At 44.3% G+C, this 20195-nt stretch overlaps 1 protein-coding gene across 5 annotated transcripts in view; it reads left to right on the forward strand.

Moving 5' to 3' along the window:
* The window catches only part of LOC147608109 (short-chain dehydrogenase TIC 32, chloroplastic-like), a 39008-nt gene extending 20666 nt beyond the window's left edge, over positions 1-18342 (forward strand). For 4 of the 5 annotated variants that reach the window (XM_086789748.1, XM_086789747.1, XM_086789750.1 and 1 more), the window contains exons 7-8: positions 4155-4201; positions 18005-18342. In XM_086789748.1, the coding sequence (XP_086645874.1) occupies positions 4155-4201; positions 18005-18169 (212 nt within the window). In that variant the 3' untranslated portion in view covers positions 18170-18342. The remainder of the gene's footprint in view (positions 1-4154; positions 4202-18004) is intronic. The other variant, XM_086789751.1, reaches the window with a different exon arrangement.
* Positions 18343-20195: the final 1853 nt, after the last annotated feature.

Raw genomic sequence — 20195 nt, forward strand, 5'->3', positions numbered from 1 at the left:
AGAGGCAGGCGACAAGCAGCAACTCTGAGAAAAAAACGCAAGATCTGTCCACCTTGCTGAAAATGCAAAAACGCAGGTGGGAGAGGAACACTGAAGATCACCGGCGCTCTGATACCATGATAGAATGTAAAGCGGAAGAAGGGAAAGTGGAACACATGAGAGAGAGAGAGAGAGAGAGAGAGAGAGAGAGAGAGAGAGAGGAAACACAGGTGAGAACATGCTCGCAATATCATCATCCATAGGAATACATGTCCCAAGCAAGAGGGGAGAAAACCTCGTATGCGAGGGACTGTAGCAAAACAATGCTAAGCAAGCAGTAAAGAATGAGGGAGGCAAGCCAGCTATATATATGCCCATATGAGGGCAGCCCACTAGCATCCAGACGACTGGGTAAATGTCCACGACTAGGATAAATATCCAAGGCACCATAAAATGGGGAATAATATGGGAAAACATATGTGAGGGGTGACCAACCCCTCTAGCTAACATGGTCAGCCCTAGAGGCTAAAATAGGACACCAAACAGGAAGCAAGCAAGAAGGGGATGATGTCTAATACTTAATCCTCTGGGTCCCCTAACCGAAGATTAGGTCAACTAACCAAGTGGTTAGCATTAGGTACATAACATGCCTCATCTTGTTCCAGGAGCAAGAGTAGAGCCTTGCTTCCCTGGAGGGCCTCTAGGAGCAGACCCGAGATAGCCCCTGGCTTGAATCCCAGATGGAGACTATGTGCTCAGAGATCCGCTCGATTGAGGAGAGGAGGGTTGAGCTCCGGTATCATGCCCAAGCATCTTTTTGGTCCCAGGCAAGAGACAAGGTCACTTGGCATTTTTTTTGAGCTATCAGCCACCATTGTAGGTATGGGGTCTGCAAGTTGGCGAGTACATATGCTACCATCGAGTCATATCCACCCAAGGATCGTGCCATTGCACAGATTTCTACAGAGGACTTCTCTCGGCCGGTCCCCTCGCCCCCGTAGTGAGGCAGCCAGAGAGAGTTTGGCAACAAAGACGCGAGAGGTAGTCCCCCCAAGCTTACATAGTTTTTTGTTACAGTGAGGTAGTTCACCATCGCAAAGATGAGGTCCACAGGTTGAGGAGTACAACTGCAACCATCGAGTCAGACCCACCGCAGGTTTGTGCCATTGCTAGAGATTTCTACAGAGGACTTCTCTTGGTTGGTCTCCTCACCTTCCAAATTAAGCTAGCAAGAGAGAGTTTGATAGCACAGACGAGAGAGGTAGTCCCCCCAGGTTTACAGTGTTTCTTGTGCTCTCCTTTCTTGCTTGACGAGTTGAGTGAGGCTCTACGGGCCTTGCCTCACGGGGCACGTGCCCCAACGAGGTTGACCTCCCAGTTTCACTCTTCGTTTTTAACTGGGATCTCATGGAAGGTGGGTTTCGGGCCCCGCTAAGGCAAAACGCTTAACCCTTCTGTTTTACCAAAAACCGCTAAATTAAGGAGTTACCTTATGCAATCATTCCATCTTTTCCAACAACTACAGCTCACAACAATGCCATAGTAATAGAAAACAACCATTTTCCAAGGGAAAATGCAGAAACACCATTTCTCTCAAGTTGCTATTTCTATTTTCATTTCCCATTTTCTTTTTACCTTTCAAGATTTATCTTACAACGTTTTTCTTCAAAGTTTTGATTTTCCCAATATTTTCGCCATCTCTCAAAGTATGATCCACCCCATGTTTCCCTCTATTTCTCTCAATTGTTTTTATCATTTTTATTTACTTGTACAATTTTACCTGTTGTAGACTTGCCGATTTAGGCCATTTTTGTTTCCTAGTTTCACGTCAGTCCTGTTCCCGTTCTTGTTCCATACAACTGAAAGTGCACACCCCTACTCAAGCGTCCATCATTCATGCTTGCATAAGCCATTGATATGAACGTCAATGTCACATGCGGAAGCTCTAGGGGTTTTGTTTCAGGCCTAAGCACTGCATAAGAACACTTGATGCAAGATCATTCAGCATAGACAGAGAATATAGAGACAGAGAAGGCTGTATTTTCAGTATATTCATAAACTACAGAAAAGGTACAATGACTGAGGCCTTAGGCCTTCCCAAAAGGTAAACAAAACCCTAGTCTAACTCTCCATAAAGGAGTGAGATGAATCTACAATGAACAAGGTAATGCCTTTAATAGGCCCTTTTGCTGCCAGTCCAACTGGCAGAATGTTGTCGGCCAGCTTCAGTGGACATAAAACTCATTTAATCCACCATTGACCTGAGGTAAACCTGGCCGACACCATCTGTGTCCACACTTGGCAAATGCCCTAACCCTGACCTGAGGTAAATCTGGCCGAATCCTTCTGTGTCCACACTTGCCCTAACCCTAATGCTTATTTGCTGCAAATCAGGGATTTAGCTTGGGATTAGCATGTCCATGTGCATGCACATGACATCCCCGTCTGCTAAACTTGATGATGGGATTCCGATTTCTGACCCTGGATGATTGTCATCATCCCCTATCTCCACATATGGTCTCCCATACCGTCAACCTTCCCTTCGTGGCAACCTTTTCATTGAAAACCTTGCCTTAGGTCTCTGAATCCACTCCAAATCTGATGTAGAGATCCGTGCATCTGTTCCACTTTGTCCCCTTGCCTTCTTGCCCGGTCCCTCAACACAAACATAAATCATTCTTGAAAACTAATCCTGGCAACCTTGGCTCCACCCTTTGGATGAACTTCATATGTTGGAGTGCTACATAATATCTTATGGGGCAGCCCCAACTGGCCACCAACTCTCATGAAACCCTCCCCTTGGGTTTGCTTGACACCAACCAGCTTCTGGGGGTCTTGACAGTGGATACATGTTGTGTTTCTCTCCTTGGACCTGTGCACTTCCTTTGGGACACCAACAGCACTTAGCATAGCCGAGCCTGATGCTCTGATACCAATGTCACCTGTGGAAGCTCTAGGGTCTTCTTTCAGCGCTAAGTACTCCATAGGAACACCCGATGCAAGATCATTCAGCATAGACAGAGAATATATATATAGAGAGAGGGCTGTATTTTCAGTATATTCATTGTTTTTGCATCCCAAAAAGCCAATTTTGTTGGTTTTACACATCAAACTACTAGCTGCACCATTGTTTACGCAATGATTAATGCAATATTCTAGGGGAATGCAACTCCAAATATGATGGTTCACTTTTCTTGCAAAAGGGAAGTTCCAAATATGATGATGGTTTACTTATGAAGGGATTTAACCGGAATAAGTTAGACTGACCATCACTATTTATAACTGGCGATCTGATCATCATGCAAAGTGAAGGTTATCTTATTTTGAGCCAGCATGCAAATGAGGCCTGATGGCAATTTTAACTAGCCCATGGTAATTTACTAGCCTGGTATTCCGTGGTTATCCGCCACTCTGGCTCGGACTAGCCACTTGTCCTTTATTATTTGAGCCTGCCATGTATGTTCATGTTTTGCTTTGCATTGTGCTACAATCAGCTGGTAGTTGCCACATGTAGAGTCTCAATACTAGTCTTGTAATTGAGCCTGCCATATACGTGCACAACTTCTTGTGCATGTTTTGCTTTGCATTGTGCTAGGTCACATGGGTGCCCATTGCTACTCCATATGTGAAGGGGCGTATGATTGGCAGGACGAAACTGAGACATCCCATGCAAGAATTGGATACGGGTTGCTCAACTCCCTGGCTGCACGACTGCTCTCTAATCAAAGAATCTTGAACATATGAGACCATAGCTCACCACTCAACTAAAGCCTGCAGCCTGCTGTTAGGACAGCACAGGATCCGTTTGGACAGACCGGGTGGTCAGGCAGGTTGGCCAGCAGTTTGCAGGTTGTGTCTTGTCAGCCATGGGTCCAGCCACCTGCTGAACATCCTTTTAGTGCCATGGATTTTGTGTTAGGACCCCATCCAATGTAGAAATTGGGAATCGGTTTTGGTCTGCCCAAAAGAACTTATCTTCATAGCAGGGTCCTCACAACAAGACATGCACCATCTGATGCTGCAGCATTGATCATAAATTACTGTATAGCCAGAGCATTATGATAAAGTTCGTTTATTTTGTTTCTTATAGTATGTTCTAATGTAACCAAGTGATAGGCATTGGTTATACTCTGTTGTTTGCTAGACCTTCTGCTGAATGTTGTAAGGTCTTGCAGCTATGGTACATCCTTTCACCAGCTATTTTTGGAAGTCTATCTCGCAGGTTTGTTTCCTCCTTCCGCCATGTCCAAGTGTATTCTATTTGAAATTGGTGTAGAAAACGCTAAAATTTGGTTAAATTATGTTTATTGATCCTACTTTAGTAGGGATGAAGTCATTATTCTAAAAACCCTGCTAGTCAATCCCATGCTCAACAGACAACGGTTTATTCGTTTGTTAATGAATTTTAGAAGCCTCGATCATGTAAATCACCTTAAACATTGTAATATTGTATTTTTATCTCAAAGGAGACCAAACATAATCATATTTCACATGCAGGATGCTTACTAAGGAGACCAAACAGGGAGGGAGAAACCTTTAATACCGCTGTGTGGATTTTTGCAAAGCTTTTAATGCAATCCTTAAAGTTAGGCTGATTAGCAGGCTAAGGCAGCTAGAGGTGGTGGAAATAGGCAATCATAGCATTAGATGATCAGGTCACATGCTAAGTCGGCACATAGTAGGGATTTTGTTGGGATCAAAACATAGACGCAGTTTGTTGGTGCAGGTCCCGTACAGAGAGAAAGAAAAAAAGAAAGAGAAAGTTATATTAACTGTCTTCAAAAGTCCCAGTGGGTCTATGAGACCAAAAGTGATACAATAGTGTCCATGTAATCTCATCATGGTACAAAAGAAAACAAAGACGAGAGCTATGAGTTGGGAATGTCAAATCCGAGCCATAAGTGGGACCATCATCATCATACAACCTATGGAGCTAACCCCCCGGTAGGAGGAGGGGGCCATCAAGGATATCGAGCATGGTGTAGCTTGTAGAAGGCTCTGCAGATCCACCGGGCGTGGGAAGGTGGCTCTGTGGCTCTCCAAGATCTCATGAAGCTAGGGTTGATGTTTGTGTTGCTGGTGAGGTCCAAGGAGTCTGGGACGTTGGGCTGGTTGTAGTGGCGTGGCTTGGTCTAGAGTCACACCAAAGTGGGGTCTGGCGGGGGGTCGGGCACTGGAGAATGTGTGGCTCGATTATCCATGGCTGGTGTAACATCTTCTCGTGTTCAGAAGAACTGAGTGATGGTCGCATGGGGCGGGTTGGATGTCTCCCATGGGGTTTCGACTCCCTAATCAATGAGTCTATGGGGCGATGAAGCTCTAGTAGGATGAGGCCTAGGCGCCGCTGATGTGGGCAATAAGGGTCCAAACCCTTCTCTAAAGAGAGAGTGGAACCTTCCTCGAACCTCATAATATAGAGTGCATGTGCATATGAAGTGCTCCTCTCACTCGACCTCCCGTTGGCACACAGTGCATATCCTCTTCTCACGAGGTATCTGCATGTCTCTCCCTGTCTGTGAGACTCTGCCCTCTCTACGCATCGAACTCAAGAGTGCTAGCCAACGGAAGTAGTAACCTCTCGCGCAGGGCAGAGCTTCCCACTCAGGGCCTTGCCCATGGATGTCCGGGCAAGGGACTAGTCCGACAGTTCTTCCGAAATCGAGTGGGAAAAACTTTCCTAGCTCAGAAAGCACAGGCGATTTCTCCAGAAAATCTTCTAACGTAGTCAAGGGTCTTAACTATCCTTTGTATTCCCACCGAACCCGTGGGTCACATGGCCGAATCAAAGAAGGAACTTGCACTTGGTTCATAGAGACCAACGCTTTTTTCCCCATCGAAAGAGGCACAGCCGTTGATTCTTTGCCATAGAACAAGGATTATCCTGTGACTTACTTCAACTATCGTAACTTGAACAGAATTGAAATTTATTGTAGGAATCCATCGATCCAGCCTAACTCCAACCGGTCCATGGGTTAGCCAACCGCCCAACCACTGTATTGGTGGGTTCTCTCTTAGTAAAAATTTGGTTGTGTTTTGTCCTGGGTACCAAGGAAAAGAGTTACCAGACCCCCTAGCTGGCACTCGTGCAAAATATCAATTAGACACACCACTTAAGCACCCAATATGAAATTTACCTTTTTCTCATATTCAACTATTTTCAAGACAGAACTGTAATTAAACCACAGTGTTTTCATCATAATCCTCAGTATTAGAGTTCCATTGTTTTGCAATCAATTGTCATCCGGATTCTCTGTTGAAGACTAGTTAGTCAACCAACGAAATCCAATTTCATAGTTTCCAGTTCACTTACATAATTTCTCGCCAATCCATGAAGATCTCTCTCGACATACGCATGGGTGTCCTAGCAGCCGCGAGCCCGTGCATCGCCTGGTCAGAACCCTCTAGGATCCTCCTTAGGTGTCCTAGCACTTCACTCAAGGACCGTTTCGTCGGTCCTCGCTCATCGTACCGAAGCGCACCCTTTTTAACCGTACCGAGGTTGGTTAAGACCTTGGCCGGCTTTGCTGCGAGAGACGTCCTTTGATGACTCCCCGCCAGCTGTTGCGACGTAAACTCTCCTTTAAACAATAAGCGAAATGCTTCCTCTAGCATTCTGGCATAAGATAGTCCTTTATAAAATCAGGATTTCTATGTAAGTAACATTTTCCTATTGAGTTTGATTTCCTCTCACGAAAAGCCATTTCACGAGAAAACATCTCTAGTGTTGATTTCATAGGACCCTTTTTTCAAAACCCAGACTTCCTCAATGAAAATCACAAATCTCGTACCTCGGGTGATCCACCCATGAATTACAATTTAAAACGAATTTCTAGACGATTTCAGGTCTTAGGAAAAATTCTCTAAATCAGACAGTTATCCATTCTTCGTACTGAAGAAATGGGAATGGTCACAATTCATTGACTTAATTTACGATTCAAAAGATAGGTAGGCATCTTACTGACCTACCTTTCTCACGCGGTCATGGTCTAGCACAGAATTACTTGAATTTATTCCTAGATTTATTTCCGAAAGATTTTTCTCCATTTATCTCATAAAATAACTGTGATTTCTAATCGTAAGGGTAAATATTCAAAAATATGAAAATTCATTCTTCCTTGGACATAATAGAACTATAAATAATTCTATTGTGAATAATGGAATTTAACAAGGATACTTCTTTTTCTAAATGATCCTTTAATAAATATGCGTACATCATTTTATTAAAATATTCACACAAAAATATTCTTAAATAGTTTTTTCTCCCTTTGAATCTAGGCATCAACATGCCATAATTATCTTCATAGAAATATGATGAAACATTCTCTTTTTGATGCCAAAATTAATTATGCATATTCCTATTTAAAGATACGATAAAAATTCCTCTTTTGATAAATAAAAATATTCATGTATATACATACCATAAATATACTTATTTAAAATATATCAAAAATTAAATTTCTCTTTTTGACATCTAGATTTTTAGGCATGCACATACTATGAATGTATATTAAAAAATATAACAAAAAATCTTTCTTTTTGCATATAAAATGTTTATACATAGAATATCGTGAAAATTCTTCTTTTTGCAATATTGAATTTATGCATAAACATAGTTACATAAAAATATGGTGGGACATCCTCTTTTAATATAAAAATTCGTTATGCATAAACCTAAGCACAAATATAAGCATGATTACATCTAAGCATCTTGTTTTAAAAAAAATATCCAAATATAAATTTCTTATGAAAATAATTATAAAAATGTTAGCGTAAGCTCTCTTTCATCTTAAAATGAATAAATATGAATTTTCTTAACATAAAAACAAGCTTAACCTCATTTTTAAGTAAATTAAAAATCATAAAAATGTTTAATCTCCATCTCTAGCTTGTTAGGCCTAGAGTTTTGGGTAAGAAAATGAGATTAGAACTAAGATCTATCCTTCCAAGAAGGATTTAACCATAAAGGTGAGCATTCTTACAAAAAGAGAGATTACAAATAAAAAACAATACATTTAAGCATAAGAGATTAACATTAATTCATCAAAACAGCATAAATCAATAAGGGGTATGGTCTTAAGAAGAAACCATGGATTAGAATGGTTCCCAAGCATGTAGAGAGGTTGGGAAGAAGATTACCATTCAAGAAGAGAGTAAAACATCATTGTTTTAGGCTTACCCTTGGTTTTTGGCTTGATTCTTTAGGGAGATGTGTAGCTCTCAAAGAAGAAGCTTGGCCACCAAGAAGAAGAGGGCAATTTTCAAGAGAAGAAGAGGATTAGTGAAGCTCCAAAGCTTCACAATGGAGAGGTAAGGTAGAGGGATAATGGAATTACACTAAATTGAAAATTACACTAACATGTAAATACACTAAAATAAAAATACAAAGGAATAGGGTTCTATTTATAGGAGAGAGAGGCTACCAATCAAGTCTAACTAGGATCTAGAGACTTCCAGCTTCTGTTTGATCCAATTTGGACAAGTTTCAAACCAGTTAGGTCCACTTTTCTGATGTAGTTTAAAAGAGGAGAGATAAAATATCTTATTTTTTGATTAAAAAATAGGAAGAAATGATGAGATTCTAGGCGCCTCCTTTATGAGCTTTAGTCACCCTCTTGAGATGTTAAAATTTTATTTTTTTACTAATAAATTCCAATACTAGTCAACTCTTTATCTTATGTGAGAATTTACTCATTTTTGGTGGATTTTTTTTTTTATTCTGCATTTTTCTTATTCAAACACTTGGATTAACCTCATTGGCTCTGTAGAACACTCTTTGGATCTTAATCCATAATTTTCTGAAAATGGGTACGCTTAAGCTAAGGTGTCTAATGCACATATTCAATTAATTTCTAATGCATATTAGAAAACTCTTTTTAAACTTCTGTTTCAGGGGAATTCATCTTAAATTTAAGGGATAACTTTATATCCAAAAATATCTCAAAACTGTGTTACCTCTCTCTAGACTAAAAACAAGGAAAAACAATGTTTTACACTGTCTCTATGCTCAGGTGGTACGATGCCACCCGCAACTGGTCCATTGCAATCCGCATGGCATGTGACATGTATATGTAAAGATATCTGTCCCTTAGTATGAAACCATTCCTCATGTGTTGTGATCTAGGTATCTTGTATGTATAGTTCCAATAAATCATATCTGATTACTTGGTTTCTGTCATCCTGAGAGATCGTGATGAATGGGAAGTCCGAGTCATTATGGAGTGGAGGAGGCGATCCATCCTGAGTCCTTGCCTCGTGAACCAGGATCCAGGTGCATACTTTGCTATGTGCCCAGTTGCTGCCAGCTATTGGGAGGATTGTAGGGCGAGCCTCGGGAGTCTTGAGGGAGCCATGGCACGGATCTTGGGAATGTATGTGACTGTCTTGAAGAGTGCCTCTACTACCATTGGTGCTATAGTAAACTCTACCAGGATAATATCATGTGGGACCGATGGTTTGCTACGTATCATACGGGTGAGCACCATGACCTAAGGCCTCTCTATCTTCAGTCATTTGGCCGCTGCAAGATCAAGTGCCCAAAAGGGTGCTCCATACATTAATGCCGGAGTGATCAAGGTGTCAAATAGCCAAATCTTGGTTCTTGGCTCTTGGAAATGGGCCTGAAAGCACTCTCTCTCCATGAGAGCGAGAGAAGCATACCCTCGCATTAGTCTAGTCTCTGTAGCATGGCTCATCGAGAAGACCGGTCTAGTAAAAGTGACTCCCAAGTACACATATGAGTGTGCAATCTCCATTGGGCTGCCCATGTAGGTGAAACTCAATCGAGATGTGAAAAGAGAAGATGTGTCGAAGACCATAACCTTGGTTTTTCCAAGGTTTATTGTCAGATCCCGTTGTGCACAAAAGTCCTGTAATGTGTTAAGATACCTTTGGAGAGTCTCTGGAGAATCTACAATAAGCACAATGTCATCACCATAAAGTAGTATGGAAACAAGGATGCCTGCTAGTGATATGCCTCCTCCCCCCTTCTTTGTCAATAAGGTCGAAATCTCGTCGATGTAGAGGCCAAAGAGATTGGGAGACACTCGGCATCCTTGCTTCACTTTGATGGTATTGGAGATCTCCTCTAATAATCGTTTTGGGCATCTCACCCGCCCTATGACCGACTCATATAATGCAATGATCCTCCCAGATTATGTTTGATGGTATCCCCAAATCCTGGAGTCTCTGCAATAGTTTGGCTTGAGGCACCATATCAAATGCTTTGCGGAAATCCACAAAGCAACATTAAACCATTGGTGTCATGCTCTGGCCTCTTCTATGATGGCTCGGAGGGTGAAGACGTGATCCAAAGTGGAGAATGACCTCAGGAAGCTTGCTTGCCTTGATACTCTATGCCCATGTTTCTTTGCTAGTGTGCTGAGCTCCATCTCAAGTACTAACCCAGAAAGTTTGGCCAGTGTGTGGCCAATCATAATAGTCATGTAATTGTTGGGATCCATAGGATCTCCGACTTTATGGATGGGTGTGATAATATGGGTTGTCCAGGTGGGTGGGAAGCCTTCCAAAAGAGTCTGGTTGAACATATGGGCGAAGAGGGGTGCCAGAGTCTCCCCTGCATGAGAGAGGTGCTTTACCAAGAGGCCCTCGTGGTCAGGTGATCTCATAGTCACAAGGGAACGTCGTTCCAAGCTCTTGGAACGGGGGAACGCGTTCCATAGAGATAGCCGTTCCCGTTCCCGTTCCAAAATGGCACCGCAGACCATGTAAGAAATATAAGTGAACTATGTATCATGTAGAACACATCTATGCATTATCATGGCCACTACTGAGATGGTTTGAGGTTCTTTCTTTACTATGCCTCTTTCCAAAGCATTTACAGATATATAAAGTAAATTTATAAACACATTTATGCAATGATGTGGCATTCCCGATTCCGTTCCCTTTTATTCAAGCTTTTCGTTCCCGTTCCAAACAGTCATCCGTTCCCCAAAACGTTCCCGTTCCCTTGTGACTATGGGTGATCTACCTTTTTTGAGTCTTCGGATGGCTCAGGCTACCATGGCGGGTGTGAAAAGGTGGATGTGATGGTGGTGGGATGGGGGGCTGATCTAGTACTTCGTATAGGGATCGTGCATATGTGTGCCATATGGATGGAGATGTGATGGGTGTGGGTGGGCATCTCTTGGCTTTTCTTCCACCCCTTGTTATAGTTCACACCTTTGAGAGATTTGTATAAGTCCTTGTATTGGCCCTTAACATGCGCTCGTTTCTTACATCTCGCTCTCGGATTTGCAACCTCGTGTAGGAGACTCACACGTGTTGTGCGGCATTCCTTGTCATACCAATCATTTTGGGGCATGGTGCCAGTAGGGGTTTGGCGGTGGATCGGCTGGTGGATGGAAATGCGGCTATGGCAGAGGTGTGTAAGATTGTGGTGAGTTGAGAGGTGAGGTCTTCTAGTGGGAGATTGGGGTCTACATATGTTAGATGTTGGTAGAGATGGTCAGAGTAAGTGGAGTCCCCATCACGATGGAAGTGAATCTTGGTGTAGTGGGAGATGGGTGGTTGTGGTGAGGATGGTTGAGAAAAGGTGAGGCTGAAGGAGAGAGATGCATGGTCGGCTCCAAGGGGGCGGGTGGGAATGTTGAAGGCATGTATGGATGTGGGTAAAGCCAAAGATCCCATCGGAATCCACTGTACTCAAGCATCCGCCATGTGGGAAGCACGTGAGAGCTCCGGAAGAAGGCCAACGGGACATCTCATTGAAGATGGCTAAGCCATGTGTGGTTCCCAGCATGAGGAACTCTCTCCGTGATGTTGTAATGTCCCCTCTGTCCTGTGATACCCACTGAATGTCAATCTCTTGTAGAGTCGGCTCCTCTTGGTCATATACAGATGCTTGCTCGCTCCGAGTCTTGGCGTTGAAGTCCCCTAAAAGGAGAACTCGGCCCAAGCGTGAGAACTCAATGATGTCTACATGGAGGGGGGCTAAAACTGCTCTCCCTCCTCTAGAATAGCATATGAGGACTTCCTATTTGGGAAGTAACATACTGCAATGTGGATACATCTCTCCAATGTGACCTGTAACGTCACCCACATAAAGCGTACCTCTGTGTCCCTGTGCAGACTATGGTGATCATGGGCTGTAGATGTGCCTTGAATAGTACTGCGTATTAACCACCACTCCTGTAGACCTGTGTACCCCACCACGTGTGCGTGTCTCCTCTTGGTAGGCTGATGCCCACTCATAGCCTGAAATGCATGGTAATGATTAGCATAATGACAAGATAATCACCTCATAAATATGAGGAGAAGAGTATATTGATCTTGCTTTAGTGAGCCTTTTATATAGGCAAGTACAAATGTGATTACATTAAGCTAATCAGATCCACTTTTCTCTCCACGATTCTCTCCTTGAATCTAGCCTAGTTCCACTATTCTCTCCCCATGATTCTAGCATTGCTTGATACATGGTGGACTGATTGGCATCTTTTTGGCCACTTGCAAAAGTGGAGATTCCCCAGTAACAATGAAGGCATCTACTGCTAGATAATTACAAAGATAAAATAACCTTAGACCATATGACCCTTACATGCATGGGTGACTAGGGAAGCTTGGTGAACACTATGTCCCAACAAATCCACCCTCAACAAGTTTCTCGTTATCTAGTGATCAGTTACCCAGGTACCATGCTACGGGTTTGAAAGTACTCTGTTTCCTCCTAGTATAAAGAAAGGTATATATGAGGGTCTACGCTATGAGGTAGTCAAAGATGAGGATCATGATCATTAGGCTTCTTAGAAAGCCCAATCATCAGCAATAAAGTTCGCCTCATGTGAGACCTCGTGCTTCTCTTTCTGTAAACCGAGCGGGGCGTGCCGTGACAGACTCAACCACGTATCCAAGAGATAAAGATAGAGAGAGAGAGAGGGGGAGAAAAAGAGTGAGAAACAGGCCCCACCCCCTTTTAGGAATTTATTCAGGAACAATCCACGAGCATGTTGGCCAGGATCAATACGACAATGAACACAAAAGCAAACAAATATGCTGATATGACAATATGCATAACTAAGATCTGTGGGAGGCAGGAGTGTTGAAATTGCCCTCCACTCGAAGAGTCTTGGGTTTGGGTTTCAACGAGTAGTTACTGTCGGTCCTCGGGCGAAGCCATGCTAGATAGGCACGAATCTTGCCCTCCATGTGGAGCCACTCTGTCCGAGCCTTGAAATATGCATACTTTGGACTCCACATGTCGCAATGCAGGTATCTGCAAAAGGGTCAGAGATCCTCGTGGGAATCTGAATGCGTGGAGAGGGGTCTCGACAAGGCAACGATCTCCAGATAAGGAGGGGGGGGGCATATGTAAGCCCAGCGGAGCGTGCCTTGAAAGATTCCACCACGTATCCAAGAGATAGAAATATAGGAGGATACGATAGGGAGGGAGGGAGGGAGAGAAGGGTTCAGGGAACTTTGCACAATACACAAACACTGAGCAGGGAACAGGACCCGCTTCCTTTTAGGAATTTATTCAGGAACAATCCACGGGCTCGCAAGCTAGGATCAATACAACCAACGAATACAAAATCAAACAAATATGCCGATGTAGAAACCCTAAGTCGGAGTTGATGTCGAGGCACGAGATATCTGATGCTGAGCACACCACGGGATGGCCCACAATAATCTCTCACTGGGCTAATACCAGTTCCAATATCCAAATCTAAGTCCAAGTCGAACAAGTCCAAGTCTAAATCCAAGCCCAAGTCCAAGTCCAAGTCCAGGTCCAGATCCATGCTTGTAGACAAAGTACACAAGGGATTTTGTGAAGATGATGGAGAGTAAAGTGTGCAGTTGTAATCCTGCATCCCAAGCCGCGGTAGAAGCAATCCACAAGAAGGATTGAACAAAGATGTATTATCCAGGGTTGATCCACGTAGCTGAATGGCACAGATATCCGATGATAGCAGCCAAGTGGAGATGTTTCAACTGTACGGCAGCCAGTGCAGTTGCAGACGGCGGTGATAACTGGCGGCTGTGGTCTGTACAACAGGCAGGCAGCAAGTGGCACACAGGTGATCCAGCAGCACGTGGCGGTGCTGTTCAGAAGGTGCAAGCGGCTGCAAAAGCAGTGCTGTTTGCAGGTAACACAAGCAGCAGTTCAGGAGGCAGCAGCCAGGTGGTGCAACCTCAGCAGCTGGCGGTGCTTAACGGCAAAGACTGCAGCTGGCACTGGGTAGGTGGCTGCAGCAGTTGTCGGCTCTGGACAGAGTCGCTTGGCAGCGGCGCACTTGTACAGGCAGCAGCCTGGCAGTCCTGGTGGCGGAGGGTGGCTGCAGATTCCAGGCGGTGGCAGCGGCTGGTAAGAGGCAGCATCAGCTGTTGGTGGCGGGGCACTGGTGTAGACAGGCAGAGAGAGACGGCAACTTAAACTCTACGCTCCACAGCTTGGTATTGATGATGATGATGATGATCTTCACACACTTCAACCTTGCCACACCCACTTGATGATGATGAAGAGGTTGCTCTCAAACTTGATGCTCAAGAGAGGCTCATGCTAGTTTTACACCTGTGGGGGAGGTCCTACTTTTTTCCAAAAAGCTTATCATGCTTTTGCTTTGCCTTTCTCACTTAGCTTCCTTTTTTCTTTTTATAATAAAATATTACTCATCTTTTGTCAAAGTTCTTTTGTTTTACTTTTTTGGCTTTAGAGCCTTGCTTTTCGTCTCTAGAGCTGCTTTTAGCTTTTTGGTCCGGCTCAGTCTCCTCTTGCCAGTGATGCCCTTGGTTTGCGGTCAACCCAATTTGACTTTTTGCTTTTCTTTGCTTTTTGACCAAGATTGGCACTTTTCCATGTGCAGGCCTTATAGTCCTTGTCCCCATGCATTCTTCTATCTGTCTAGTGTCTTGGGAAAAGGTTCCATCATGTGAAAAGCTAGGAGGGCCAAATAGTTACACCGGAGGTGGGTTTCTCGAGGGTAGGGGGGACCCATCATCGTCGGGGGCCTGGTGAGATAAATGCTCGTGACGGTTCTCTGACACAACTGTATCCTCCTCTGTCCTGCTAGCCTGGCACGCCTGATGGTGCCGTTCTGCTAGTGGTTCCGCCTCGGGCTAGCGGTCTGCCACTCTCTTGCGCGGGGGCGAGTATCCTTCAACTCCTCTGAGGAGGATCTGAATTGGGAAAAGGGGAGGGGGGGTGGGGGGGGTGTGGTTGGGTTTGTTTGGGGGGACCACAGGACGCACCCTCCTAAACTAACGGGTGAGGATAAGCTCTAGCGACGTGGCCCATCTGTCGGCAGATGAAACATTAGCCTGGGAGGCCAAAATAGGGTCCCCCCAAGAGACAAGGAAACGATATGGCATGAGGCATTGACTTTGGAGAGGCTATGCAGATACGAAGGGATGCAATCTTGGTCGTTCGAGCAAGAACCAAAGTGGCAGCTCGGGCCGGGGGGGGGGGGGGGGGTGTTATCGCAAAGGGTTGGACGTTGGGTCGAAGTCGTGCTGCCACCTCCCAAAGAAGGCTTGGGCTGTACACAGTGCGACGGGGCTCAGTTGCATGACTGTGTCCAAAGCTACAGGCGAATTGAACTCAACATGATAGTAGCCACACCCCAAGGGATGAATAGCAAGGATCTTTCTAGGTGCGTTGAGAGGGCTTGTCTGTAATAGATCCCTGAGCTGTCCGCACGCTGGGCGGCTATCCACAATCTTGCATACCAAGGTGGAGGCCTCCAAAGATGCGACTGTCGAGGCGAGAAGCTGGAGGTCCGCTTTTGAAAAAGAGAGGCAAGGGATGGCGGCCTCGGTCAGGGATGACGGATTGGCTACCATGCAAGGCAAAAAGGGAGCTTACACGTGGGAAAAGGAGGCGGGAGAAGGCGGAGAGGAAGGACTGCAAGAGGGACTCGAAGGAGGAGGGGGGACGAGATGGAGGCTAGGGTGCACAAGAGCAGGGGCAGCAGGGCAGAAAACAGAAAAACAGGGGCGCTCTGGTGACAGGAAAAAAGGGGGCAAAGGTGGGGGTGCACTGGAAGAATGGCAGGCAGGAGGTGGAAAGAAACGCCCAATGGGGGCAGCGCGCAGGAGGAGGGAAGGGAGGGAGAGGGATATGGCAGGTGGAAGGGGGAAGAGGAGAGAGGCGGGGGCAACATGAAGGAGGACAAGGGGAGAGGGGGCGCATGTTCGCGAAAAGGGGGGCGGGGTGGGTGTGGGCGGAGGGGGCTCGACGCTCTGACTTCATTGCGCATTTCTTGCGTGAGGTGTCCAAGAAATTGGACAGTGAGCTGAGTATGAGTTCATCTGACCATCTTGAGTCTGATGGGCAATCAGAATGTGTGAATCAGACTATGGAGGACATGCTGCATGCGCATAGGTGCGTGTGATGCAGTTTGATTGGGAGGAGTATCTTCGGTTGGTAGAAGTCGCTTACAAATGGTGGTAAGCATTTTGATACTAAGATGAGCCATTTTTATGATGATATAGAGCCTTGTGGATGATTGGCTTAGAGAAAGTCCGAGTTGGTGCTGTTGGCTTCTTGAAAAAGTAACAAGAAATTTTGTAGTGTGCAAGAGAGCATAAAAAGTGTGCAGGATAAAGCACAAATTTATACGAACGAAAGGCAATCAACAAGAGTAGTGGAAGAAGGTCAATGGGTGTACTGGAGAATTCAAAAAGATTATGAGGTAATGCGGACTGGAAAAGTCTATAAGTTGTCCCCGAGATTTGCTGGATCATATTTGATCTAAAAAAAGATTAATGAGGTTGCTTATAGGTTCTCTTCTGGATGAAGCACATGTCCACCCTGTCTTTCATGCTAGCAGACTGAAAGAGGTGCTAGGTGCTGTAGATAACTTGGTTTCTGACTACGAGCTCACGAGACTTGATGATCTATCTGTGTATGTTCCCCATGAGGTAGTAGCTATTATGGATCATAGGGATCGCACCCTTAGGAAAAAGGATTATTCTTGAGTGGTTGATTAGATAAGAGGGATCGTAGGGATGAAGACAACAGTTGGGAGAATGTTGTCTCACTCCAATGCCAATACACGGATTTTGTCTCCCAGTCTTCCTCTCATTAGTAGGGGGGGAATGTTATGTCCCGTGTTTGGACATAATGTGGCTAGTATTAGAGGCTGGCCGGACGTGGTTCTTATTGCAGTATGAACCAATCATAGGGCTATATAGTTGGATTTGTGGCTCATTTGTAGAGAGTTCTCTCTTGGGACTCCACCTTGGAAGTGGAGCCTCCCGAGGAACACGTGTTGCCTACTGGTTAGTTCGTGCATGTCTTGAGGGTGCAGGCTTGCCAAGGTTGCCTTGACCTCTAGCTCAGGGCATTTGTATGAAACTATTCAATGTTTTTGGTCTTGAAGTTGATTGTTTCATAGCTTCCATGCTTTGTACGGCTTTCTGGCATAAAAGATGCACCATAAATATGATTTTTTTGAGAACCCCCCCCCCCCCCCCCACCACCACCACCACGGCGCCCCCGGGTGCAGTCTTCTCCTTTTCCCCTTCCTTGGGTAACGTTCAAGAAACATCTGGCATTTGTAGGAAATGGGTTTTCGTCAACTATGCACCGTGTGTACAAGACCCGATATCCACAATGGATATTGCCTAGCCTTCACGGTACACCGTGTACTAGACCCCGATATCTATACGGGCACTGCCCATAACTCCAAACTATCTTGCCATGCCCTTGAACTCCATATGGGCACCACCCATATGATCCATACGCATGCCGAGGCCATCCTGTTATGTCATTGGACCCTATGGGCACCACCCATATCATCCGTACACATAACTAGGTCAGACATGCACTACATGTCCCAAGAGGTTAGGGTTTGGCAGTGCAGCAGTTTGTGAAAGAAAAGGAGTTTCCAGGGGAGTCGTGCAAAATGTGAGTGTATGGAGCGGGACTCAAGGGTCAAGTTCACAGAGTTGGCGGTAGATATGGTATATGAGAGAGAGAGAGAGAGAGAGAGAGAGAGAGAGAGAGAGAGAAAGAGAGAGAGAGAGAGAGAGAGATCTTATACATGCTAATTTTTTTCGTTTTTTCTTATAGGGGGCAGCAACACAATGTTTCTTGGCTCTCCATCCTTTTGCCAAAGGTGTGAGTGGCAAATACTTTTCCAATTGTAATGAATCAAAGCCAAGTGGGTATGCAAGTGACCCAAAACTTGCCAATTTCCTTTGGGATTTCAGTGAGAAGACCACGTCTGGACAGTAGAGGATAGCGAGGGAACTGCGTTCTTTGTAAAACTACAATCTTAGAAAGAATCCTGGTGTCTTGCACATGCTACATATGAAGTTCCTTTCATGGTCATGAAGTCCTGTCTAAATGACATTCTTTTGTACGCATACTAATATATATCCATTTTAATAAATCTTGATTTTACTATTTGCTTATAGTCTATTTTTAAAATAGAAAATCTCCTTTGTACCATTCTTGTATGCTACATATGAAGTCCCTTTCATGGTCATGAAGTCCGTTTAAATGACATTCTTTTGTACGCATACTAATATATATCCATTTTAATAAATCTTGATTTGACTATTTGCATGTAGTCTATTTTTGAAATAGAAAATCTCCTTTGTACCATTCTTGTTCCTTTTCCAGATGCCTAGCTGCTGCTAGACACCCATGGACTTTCCACGTGACATCATTTCCAGATACACACTAGGGGCAGATGACCATTTTGGATCCTAAGGTTGATGTGTTCGGATCCGCCTGATGCCTGTCACCTAACGAGGCCTTGAGGCGGCTGTGAAACCCTACATATCATGCTTTTATTGTTCATTGGTGTCTTCTCGATACATGTCCATCTGTTTTCCATTTTCATTATGCTTCGTTTAGATTATGTAAGGCTCCAAGCTCTCTACACCATACAATGCCCCAATGGATCAGGCTTAATGCAGACACATCACGAATTCTTACTTTGCAGCAAGCATTTATAAAAGATCCAAGTTAGCACTACACTCATGACTACAGACCGAGCTTGATAATGTCTGGTAATGCAAACAATCCAAGCTCCTCATTTTCTAATAAGCACTCTAGATTATCGCGAATGGAAGCAGCCTAACATCCTTTCTAGTTGATGGATGCACCACGCACATTAATTTTGGCATCCGCAAGCGAGTGAAAGAAAGACATTAATGTCCACAAAAGACCCGAAGAGCATATGAGGCCATCAATAGTACAATGATACCATGGGTATATACAGTGCCATGAAAATTGAAAACTAAAAGATTACTCTATAAGCCACCTGATGGCAGATTTGGCTATGGTGATGGCATGTCATGTCATCGAGGAATCTCATGGATCTGTCTGTGTGGAGGAGATCTTCAGTTCTGTGTGTGTGTGAAGAGAGAGAGAGAGAGAGAGAGAGAGAGAGAGAGAGAATTTGGATCTTCAGATGAGTGAAGCAAAACCCATGAGACCCATAAGTCATGTGGTGGGAGATGCAAAGGGCATCCCAAATTGATCGAATGAAATTGTAAATTGAAGCTTGTTATTGAAGTACATGCATGCAACCAAACCAACTACCTTGATATGCATGGAAAATGAATAAATGTTGTCCTATGTTGATGGTGAAATTCCACCTTGTACGACACCTCAATTGCGAGCTTCCCTTGAGGAGGCTTTCAATGAGTAGTCTAGTGTGAAGCGTCTTCCATGATGATATGCCCAATCTCTAGAAGCATGTGAGCATAAGTAACGAATAAAAAATTCGAATACAAAATGTGGCACCTCAATGGACGTTCCTCAACAATCATGATTTTACCACAATAATATGCAATTGTTAACCTTGTACAAATCTATTTATCATTAATAAAAAGATGTGAATGGGTGTGATGTGGCGGTTGGTGGTCCTATGATTTGTCTTTATAACTTCCTTTCTCTTCATTCCTCCCACTCCCTACAATAACCTATGGTGCTTCTTTGTAATTAAATACGGAAGAAGAAGGCAATGGTGGTAATGAACATGCTAATAACTAGGCTTTTATCGGTTGTTGCTACTGAAGAGAAGCAATGTTTTTGCATAGATTTTGTACTAGATTCCTTGGTTTTTGATACACTACACATGTTACTTCTGTGTAAGTGTGTGGTGGTGGTGGGAGATGAATCATGCTTCACGATATGGAATTGCAATGGCACATTTTTGGTTAGCCCTTGACAATTTTAGCAAGACATACATTTGTAACGATGGTATCTTCTATCCAGATTGATTTTCTCATTGGGTCTCCTTCTCTGG

The sequence above is a fragment of the Cibotium barometz genome, chromosome 54 (assembly GCF_041138505.1).
Source record: "Cibotium barometz isolate CiBa-2024 chromosome 54, ASM4113850v1, whole genome shotgun sequence".
Classification (NCBI taxonomy): domain Eukaryota; kingdom Viridiplantae; phylum Streptophyta; class Polypodiopsida; order Cyatheales; family Cibotiaceae; genus Cibotium; species Cibotium barometz.